Source organism: Asparagus officinalis, chromosome 1 (assembly GCF_001876935.1).
Source record: "Asparagus officinalis chromosome 1, Aspof.V1, whole genome shotgun sequence".
NCBI classification, from domain to species: Eukaryota; Viridiplantae; Streptophyta; class Magnoliopsida; order Asparagales; family Asparagaceae; genus Asparagus; species Asparagus officinalis.
In genome coordinates, this window is record NC_033794.1 from 36,749,056 (window position 1) to 36,758,976 (window position 9,921).

The window sequence follows — 9,921 nt, forward strand, 5'->3', positions numbered from 1 at the left end:
CCGCCTCGATTGTATACCCGCTGCTGTAGTTTGCTTTGCTTTTTGTAGACTTCCCATGCACACAAATACGCACAGAATAGTACATTCATCCTATTGGCTCCTCAGTTCCCGTCCTTCCGCCGTACTCTGCGTCTTAATTTTTCTTTTTGCAAATAAACCCCTCTAGCTATTTTTAAACGTTTTTGACTGCTAGATATTATTATGATAACATTGGCGAGTGTCTTAACAGCATTTGAACATACGGTTATATCTGGCTTCAGCTACTTAACTGTGTGATTTATCTTATTTTATTTTTGCATATTAACCCTTCAATGCTTGTTTTTAGCTTATTTTTAACGTCTGGTGGATCAATGAACATGAAATTGCTTGTTTAGTAACTACTGGAAACCTGCATTATCTTATTTTGAGTTTCATAGGTCTATCCAAACATTAATTTTGTGGTTAGGTTTTATAATACCCACTTAATTTTTTTTTCATATTAACCCTTCTGATGCTAGTTTTTGGCAATTTTTTCCTTTAGAAGGTCAATGAAATGAAATTCCTTGTTTAATAGGTGCTAGGAAGCAAGGTCTAGCATATTTTGAGTTTTTTTTTCATCCTGTCTTCCTTCAATTTTGGGATTTTCTATCTATTTAATCATGGCTATATATTTTTCTGTTAGATAAGACAATTTGACATGATTAATATCTAATAGAATTAATCAGGATAATTCTTAACCTGTTGATTCCTAGCATATTTTTATCCTTTAGATGGTCACTAAACTTGAAATAGCTTGATTAACAGCTAGTTGAAAACATGATCTAGCATATTTTAGTTTCAACATGTATGCCCCAAATTTCCAAAATTGGAATTAATTTGGTGACAATATTTAGTAGCCACCAGTCATAATAAACAGTAGCATTTTACAAGCATGAGAAATTTGGAGCTAAAAGGAAACAAAGAGGTTTCCATTGATGCAAAATAACTTACTCAACATGAATATCCTAGCAACTCCTGAGGCTTATAAGCAACTCCAGTTTCATAATCTTATACTTAATACTCATATAACTTGCACAAAAATTATGGCATTTACACAAGCTGAAGAATGGTTTTGTGAGAAAAGCAGACATGGGCAAGTGTTAATACTAAACGTGGATGAGTAGATCGATGTTAAAATTTGCTAAGACATTAAAATTTGTCTGCTCGCTGGGGATGCCAAATAATAAACTACAAAACCAGCAGCCTAGCTAATAGACACAAAAGCAGTGTTTCTGGGCAAAAAAAAAAAAAAAAAAAAAATGGATACAATTAAAATGCTGATTTCTTCTAGAGCTCTATATATGTGAGTTCCCGAGAGGAAGGATAAAACCTTTAACCGTGAAAATGATTAAATCAAGCGTATTTAGAGGATATCAATGGTATGTGATGGAAATGGGTGTGCGTAACTTATCAATAGAAGCCACTGGGAGAAGATAAACCTTTCTACTACTAACAATTAAGAGGGAACACACGGAGCTTTCTACGATAAATTTAAGCAATATGATCAAAATCTAAGCTTGTAATAACGGTATTAGGATGCTCTAGAATATGTTAGAAAGATCAAATCTTTTTTACGGTATAACTTCAACCTGCGCAATGGGAAAGAAACGAGAGGAACATGTCCACAGGGGTGTTTCCGCAAAACAACTGTTTATCTGAGCTCTATACAGGGAGGAGAAAGAGAGGGAGGGAGAAAGAGAGGGACAAAAGAAAGTGATGATGGTGTCAGAGTTAGCTGAGGCAATCTCGTGAGCCTCCCCCCCTAAGATTCTAAATAGATAGCAACAAGGGCATAATTGTAAATACTACCTCACCCCAAACTCACCAAACCCTAATCCCAAACAAAGAAGAATTCAAGAAATTAAACCCTAAACCCAATAATCCTCGATTTTTATTACATGTCGTTTCCCTCAAGTACTGCTTTGTCAAAGAAAAGGGCTAATCAGATCTTGCCACCTCTCTTTCGCTCTGAAGAGAGAGTAGAGAGAGTAGAGAGAGAGAGAGAGTAGAGAGAGAGAGAGAGAGTAGCAAGTAGAAAAAAAAGGGCTTTGCCCTCGTTTCCCAAATCTCTACTTGCTTCAACAGATCCCTGCTTGTTGCCCAACAAAGCAATGAGAGAGAAAACAGGAGAGAAATGGGTTGTTATCAAAGCTACAATCTTGGGTTTGATATACATAGAGAAAGAAAGAGGAAAGTACTGCTACTAAAACAAGGAAATGTAACCTCAGCTCAGCAAACTAGAAACTACCCGAGTGGAGATTCCTCCTCTTTCAGTGAAATCAAACAAAATTTCAGGCAACTGGGCAGTTTCAGCCGGTTAATTTGTTACCTGTTGTTTGCATACTCGTAGAGGCGGCCTCGGCTTGAGAAGACGATGAGGGCCACCTCGGCGTCGCAGAGGACCGACAGCTCATAGGCTTTCTTGAGAAGCCCATTTCGGCGCTTGCAGAAGGTGACCTGCCGATTAGTCGTGTTCTCTATCCGCTTGATTTCTATCTTCCCCCTGCCCATCTTCTCCTTGGGCTCCAGCGTTGACGGCTCCGTGGTTGCCTGAAGAAACATGGGAAAAGAAGAAAGATCTAGAGAAAGAAACTTAGAGAGCTGGATTGAAATTGGGATTAATTCATATGCACCCATGAGGAGAAAGGAGCCGGTCGATGATGGTATTATTTTGCTTACCGGTTTGAGAGAAGGATCGATCTGAGGAATGAATTTTGGATTGTAGTTTGTTAAGATGGAGGATGCCCCTTCTCTATTTTCCTTTGAGAGATGGAGAGATGCAATAGGAGGAAGGGGTTTGCTTTTTGGTTGTGGGGGGTTATTTATGGACTTTAGAACCAACTCTCCATACTTCTTATTGTATTTTTTTTTTTAATTTGTTTGAAGGGTTTCTCTCTCTCTCTCTCTCTCTCTCTCTAAAGAGGAAGATGCAAGGGGGGGACTGGTTATTAACTCAGGCATCCATTGCCATCAGTTTCAAGGATAGGATGTTGTGTGGGGGGGCTAGAGAGAGAAAGTGACTGTGTGTGTGTAGAGAGAGAGAGAGAGAGGAAAGGGACTTTGAGAAAGTGATTATTAATGGGGTGTGAATGGGCTGAGTTGCACTCAAATTATATGCCAAGGAAAAGAAATTGAAGCGGGTGGAGAGAGAGAGAGAGAGAGAGAGAGAGAGAGAGAGAGAGAGAGGCTAGTTCAAATTCATTCATTGTACTTTTTATTGCATCCCTTTGTCTTTGTGTTCCTTGCTTTTATCCTAGATTTAGCTTCTGAACTTGTTCCAAGTAGGAATTAAACCAAGAATATGACATCCATCTCTATAAAAACACTTAACCTTTTCTTTCACCCTATTGAACTTCTTCTTTTTTTTTTTTTCTCGCTTCTCCACTTTGCCTTTGTGTATGTATTATGTACTCTTATGTCAGATAGTTTTTTGAGTGTTATTTACACAGGAGGGTGACAACCATGTGACCTCCTCTTTGGCCCCCTTTGCTTGTTGCATTTACTATCTAGGTATTCCTTGTTGCCGTTCATTTTTGCTCCTCATTGAAGCTATGGACCCTTATTTCCTCTATTGTGATGTCGACAAGTTACTCAATCTATATCACTCGAACCTCCCCTCTTCAATCGATGAAATTAGGGTTTTCTAGCCATCTAATCACCTCAAAGTTTCCTTCACCTCCAAGTGTAAAATGTGTGTTTGATAATTTGCCAAAAGGATGTTATATTGATACATAGAGCATCTATTTGCGTCTTTTTTTTCTCAAAAGGATGTTATATTGATACATAGAGCATCTATTTGTATCTTCAGATGACCTAATTAACTAAATTAATCTTAAAATGCTTGTTCATTCTGTTGTGAAGATATATGGCAACCGACATGTCAATTATTAGAACAACACTCTTATGAAAATTTAGCACCAACCATGGTACAACGCAAAAATTCTTTGCTTATACTTGTATTTTCCTATTGACATGCTTTGAGGGCACCTTAAATTAACCTCCATATTCTCTTAACTAATGCACACATGGTTTAAGGTCCTTTTGTCCCCCACATCTACAAGATTTAGAGTATCACAAAATTGCTTTATATGCACATCTAGATTTCACCATTATAGAATATACTTACTGAGAGAAGGAGATCAAGGAAACATTTAATTTCTCTTTATGCTTACTACCTCAATTCAACATTTTCAATGAAGTGATTAGTAGCGTCTAATCCACTAATACCATCTTTCTTAACGAAAAGTTTCCCATGTTTCTTTCATATCTTCTATATATGTGCACACATAACTTTTAGCTCCATCCTGCTCATGACATTAATATAATCATTCTATTTCATCTTAGAGTGGCCACAATTTCAACGGGGAAAAACTAAAACTCCCCATAGTAAATAGAGTAGTCTTGACTGAGGGACCACCAAACAAAAAATTAATTACCATGTGCAAGTTTTGTATTAAAAAAACCTACTTTTTGATAGAAAACCTTGTTTCATGCTATGAAAAACATCATGATAGAGATGCAAATGAAAGTTTATCGTTCTCCTTTCATATATATGCTTAGTTTGAACAATCGTATAGGTTAATCTCTCAATTACTCTTAGGACATAGTCCATACAATAGCACCTATTTGAGTAATAACGAACTCTTATTTCGTACTAATAATTATATGAGGTGATATACAAAGTGTACGAGGCTAAACAATATGAAAATCAGTGTGAACATTGACTTCAGCCATTGACCCATCGACGAACATCAGCAACCCATCGATGAGCTAGTAGTCTCTACAGGAAGAAACTGCAGATTTTCAGAAACATGAATTTAATCATCGATTGATTACAAGAAACCATCAATAGTGCTTAAGAACCTATGGATGGTTGTGAGCACCCATCAATGGTTAAGACAGCTGATTTCAAATTTGATGATTTAATCATAGTTGTCTTGAATTGTGGAAAACATGCACACAACACGTACACCTAGTCGGTCGACTAATCCCATGTATCAGTCGACCGATATGAACCTGAGTTCTGAGTATTGTAAATTTTCTCTGGACTGTCGATCGATAGGATTTATCAGTAGACGGACTAGAGTTTGTTCGAGTGCATGTTTCATGCACTTCGGTCGACCGATGAATCCTATCGGTCAACTGATAACGGGCGAAGCGATTGAAAACAATTCCCTATTCGTTTTGGAATTAGGGTTTATATATTAAAATGAATGTTTTTTCTAGGTTTTTTATAAGAGAAAATTGAGCACTTTGAGAGGGAGATTCTTTGGAGGTGAGTGAGATCTTGTTGGTGAGGGTTATTTTGATTGTTTGAGAGTTGTAACTCATTGTATTTCTCCTCCATATAGTGAAATCTCCCCATGCTCTCCCCGTGGACGTAGGCATCTTGCTGAACTACGTAATTCTCTGTGTTTGCGATTGATCTTGCCTGTTTATATTATGGATTGTGCTCGTTGTGTTCTTTGTGCATTATTTACCGACTTGTTATGCATTGAGTCCACTTTCGTTGGACGCAACAAGTGGTATCAGAGCATGGTTTTAGATCTAGGGTTTGATTTAGGTGGAGTAAAATTTATTGTTGGAAACTTGGATTTTGGAGATCTAGGTTTCGGTGGAGGTAGCATTGCGGAGTTGCCATTGGAGATCTCGTCTTTCTCGTGTGGTTAAGAGATCATTTTGGAATCCTATCTAGGGTTCAATTTGGATAATTTCTTAATTCTATTATTTTTTTTAAATTTTTCCTCTACAATTTGGAGTTAGTAAGTAATGGTAGAAGAAAGTGTGATAGTAGCAAGACTATGTCGAGTACAGTTCAGGTTACACTTCAGAATACAAAGATCAGTGTTGTGAAGTATAGTAGCAAAATCAATTTTTGGTTATGGATGAGTGATGTGCAGGATGCTTTAAATGCTCAAAACTTAGAAGGGACAATAATGGCTCATGAGAGACCACCTAAATATGATGAGACAGTGTGGGACAAAATAAATAGAAATGATTGTGGGATGATTAGATCTTATTTAGAATAATAGTTGAAATATGATGTTATTGGAGTGACGTCTGCGATGAAGATTATTCAGATTCAAGATGTTGAGAGATACCTCACTTGCAGATCAAGTGAACAACTATACAAAGTTATTGTCGGACTTGGCAAATATTAATGAGAAGATATTGGATGAGTACAAGACGATTATTTTGTTAGGCTCATTACCCGATGAGGATTTTGACACCTTTGTCCTTACATTGTTGAATGGTAGATCTTCTATCACCTATAGTAAAGTTACAAATGTATTGACAAATTTTAATTTGAGGAGGAAGGATAAATAATCTTCCAGAGCTAGCACTTCAAGAGAAGCCTTGTCGACAAGAAGAAGGAGTCTCTATCCTAGAGATGGTAATCGAGGTAGGTCAAAGTTTAGAGGACAATCAAGAGGACACTACCAAGTTGCTAAAAACAAGTGTGCTTTCTACAGAGAACAAGGACTTTGGAAGAGAGATTGTCTGAAGCTGAGAGAGAAGGATAATAGCAAGAAGAAGGGCTCGAAGGCCAGTGAGGTGAATGTTGCTAGAAATGATAATGATTCTGATGGTTCATGCTTTTCTCTTTCCATTACTCCAGAGATTAACCATGTGAAAGTATTAGATTAGATGTTGGATTCTAGGGCTACTTATTATGTGACTCCCCGAAGAGATTGGTTTGCATCTTTTGAGAAGCTCGATGGGGGTGTGATGATCATGAAAAACAACCAGTCCTCTGGCATTAGTGGGATAGATACTATCGGGATTCAGATGCACGATGGAGTTGTTACAGAGTTGACGAAAGTAAGGTTTGTTCCTCAACTAAAGAAAAATCTTATTTATGTTGGAGCTTTATAGGCAAAAGGATTCAAGGTAACTTAAGAGAACGCTGTAGCTAAAGTTACTAAAGAATCAGTGGTAGTGATGAAAGGGGTCCTCAATAAAAATCTCTATTATCTAAAGGGAAGTACCGATATTGGCCAGATAGCTTTAGCAGTTTCAAAGGCGGATGCTAGCAGACTTTAGCATTTCAGACTTGGGCACACAGGGGAAAGTTACTATAGGCGTTGTGCAAGTAGGGATTATTAAAAAGAGCCAAAAGTGGGAAATTAAATTATGTGAGCAATGTATTCTTTGCAAGAAGACTAAAAGTGAAGTTTGAGATAACCATTCATAAAACTAATGGCATCTTAGACTATGTACACACGGATGTATGGGGTCCCACCAAGACAACATCACTTGGTGGGTGACATTGGTTCGTCATTTTTGTGGATGACTATGTACGCGTCAAAAATTACCTACAGGTTTCCATGCACAACTCAAAATAAAAAGAATGCGATAAACGCCCACTAGTAGAAAAACGAGTAACCTAGACAAAAATTTCCGTCTAGGTTGCTCCAAACCCTGTCTAGGTTGGTTCACCTAGACGGAATTATGTCTAATTAGGTCCGTTTATTTTGATTCAATCTATATTGGCTCAAACTAGATGGAATTCTGTCTAGTTTGATCAATCTAGACAGAAATCAACCTAGACGAAAATAAGAAGTCCGTCTAGGTTGACAACATAGACGGAAATCCATTTAGGTTGACAACTTAGACGGATTTCCGTCTAGGATGTCAACCTAGACAAAAATCCATCCAGGTTGTCAACCTAGACGGATTTCCATCTAGGATCAACCTAGACGGATTTCCATCTAGGTTGATCTTAGACAGAATTCCGTCTAGGTTGATTATGATAACCTAGACGGAATTCCGTCTAGATTGACTCATCCTAGACGAAATTCCATCTAGGTTGATATGTTTTCAGTAAAAAAAATTACAATTTGTATTTCCTTGTACAATTACATTAATACATGAATACATCCAATAAATACCGTACACATGAATACATCCAACCATCCAAATATAATCAAAATTCATAATAATTTCATTCAAAACCAAATATAATCAAATCCAACACAATGCACAAATCCAACCATCCACTCCAAAATATATATATCAACAAATCCGTCTAATATATACATTAACAACATATATACTAACAATGTACATGAATAAGATAGGATACATGACATGAATAAATATAGTGTTATAACAAATAAAACTATTTATTATATTAAAAATAAAAAACCTCATCTATCGCCGTCATCGACAGTATCTCTATCCCGGTTACGAGAACAGGTGCTTCTCCCTCCAATATCTCCACTCTGAATGTTCAATTGAATAATCATTATGTGGTGTTTGATAACATATTAAATAAAAATTAATTTATAAATATAAAAAAGTAAGGTACCTGAGCGCTGCTCTGTCTAGCGTCGAAATTATCACCAATCGAGCTTATGATCCGTATGATACCACCATACGCGCTATAAGGAATCATACCGCCTAAATATTATATAACATACTCCATGAGATCATCCAACGAGTTCGCCGTCAGCGCAACTCTAGTCATCTCATTAGTCACCAGAATATGCAGCTCCGGGTCAATCTTGTCAATCAAATACGTAGAGATACATACGACAAATGGCATAGCCTGGAAATGGCTTGGGGCTGCTCTCATTGATGTAGATGGCGTAGAGAATGCCATGGATGATCTCATGCTTATGCCGGGTGAAGCTCCAACACCATGCAGAGGATATCTTCCTCTCCTATTATTAGGGAGAAATAAGTATTAAATTTTACTCTCGAATTCAATAGTGGTAAACAAATATAAATAGGAACGTAGTATTCAAATTGATTCGATTTTTACCATTCATACTTATTATGACCCATCAGGTTCTATGTGAGAGTGATGTTCTCCTCTGCAGAAAGCATGTGAGGGTCCGGCTCGGTTTGTTCCTCCTCCTGCGAAATGTACACATATTCAGCCTCCTTGGATGCAGCCTCAAATCCCTCCTAAAACACAAATATATAGTTAATTCAAGGTAAAGACCATATTATTTGTTTTCTTGTTTCCTCGTAATATTAACAACAAAATAGAGTTAATAATACTACTCAAGATATGTATAAGTCTCACCACCAACTCGAGATTTGCCTTGTCCTTATCCCGATTCTTCTCATCACCCCTATATTTATCACGAAAAGTACCATACGCCGCTTTTGCCCTCAAGTGTATCGACATTAATGTTTTTCTCTGTCATATTATAAATTATCACACTCATAATCATACTAAGCATTAAGATCATTAAAGCTTTAAATGACGTATACCGTATCCTGACAATAAACATCCTCCAGATTGGCATAGGAGTGTGAGCCCAAGTGGTGGTTATGCAGCTTTTTTCTTCTATTTTCTAACCCCTTCGTGGATTTATTCTTAAAAAAAACAGTAAATATGCAATGAAATAATATCTTAAAATTATAGAGTAATTTTCATGAAACTAACCTTGGCGGTATCGCTGTCCTAATACATGAGAAGAGCTGTGAAATGAATCTCGTCAACTCGGTCATCAAGGTTTAAAAATCTCTGCCAGTCCTCCTCATACCTGTCATAGGTTTCATGTTTGATCTCATGCCTTCATTGTTTGAGGACTGCTTCAACATTGACATTAAACATATAATTCCAAGCCCCCTCAAAGTCCTCAAGGCAGAAGCAGTCCTGTAGATTTATATACACATTTAGTAAGGATAATTTAATATCAATTACTAATTATTAATAAATAAAAAGCTAAAGCAATATGTAGTTACCATAAGCTCAGTCCATATCGCCTCGTATGCGGTCCATGGTAGTTCTCAGAAATGAAAATAAGGGTTGAGAATGTTCACTCTGCGCACGAGAACCCCAATATATGCATTCAATCGGGTCGACCAAAGACCAACGGGGAAATTAGAACTATTCGACCAAATTATCACTCTTATTCCTCTTGGTGATTGTTTAGATTCAGGCTT

At 37.1% G+C, this 9,921-nt stretch overlaps 1 protein-coding gene across 2 annotated transcripts in view; it reads right to left on the reverse strand.

The window, feature by feature from the left end:
• The window catches only part of LOC109822847 (MADS-box transcription factor 3-like), a 19,346-nt gene extending 16,223 nt beyond the window's left edge, over nt 1-3,123 (reverse strand). Inside the window, exons 1-2 of one of the 2 annotated variants that reach the window (XM_020389117.1) lie at nt 2,698-3,123; nt 2,348-2,568 (exon numbers count right to left, since the gene is read on the reverse strand). In XM_020389117.1, coding sequence (XP_020244706.1) covers nt 2,348-2,529 — 182 coding nt within the window. In that variant the 5' untranslated portion in view covers nt 2,530-2,568; nt 2,698-3,123. Of the gene's footprint in view, nt 1-2,347; nt 2,598-2,697 lie in introns of both variants that reach the window. The other variant, XM_020389111.1, reaches the window with a different exon arrangement.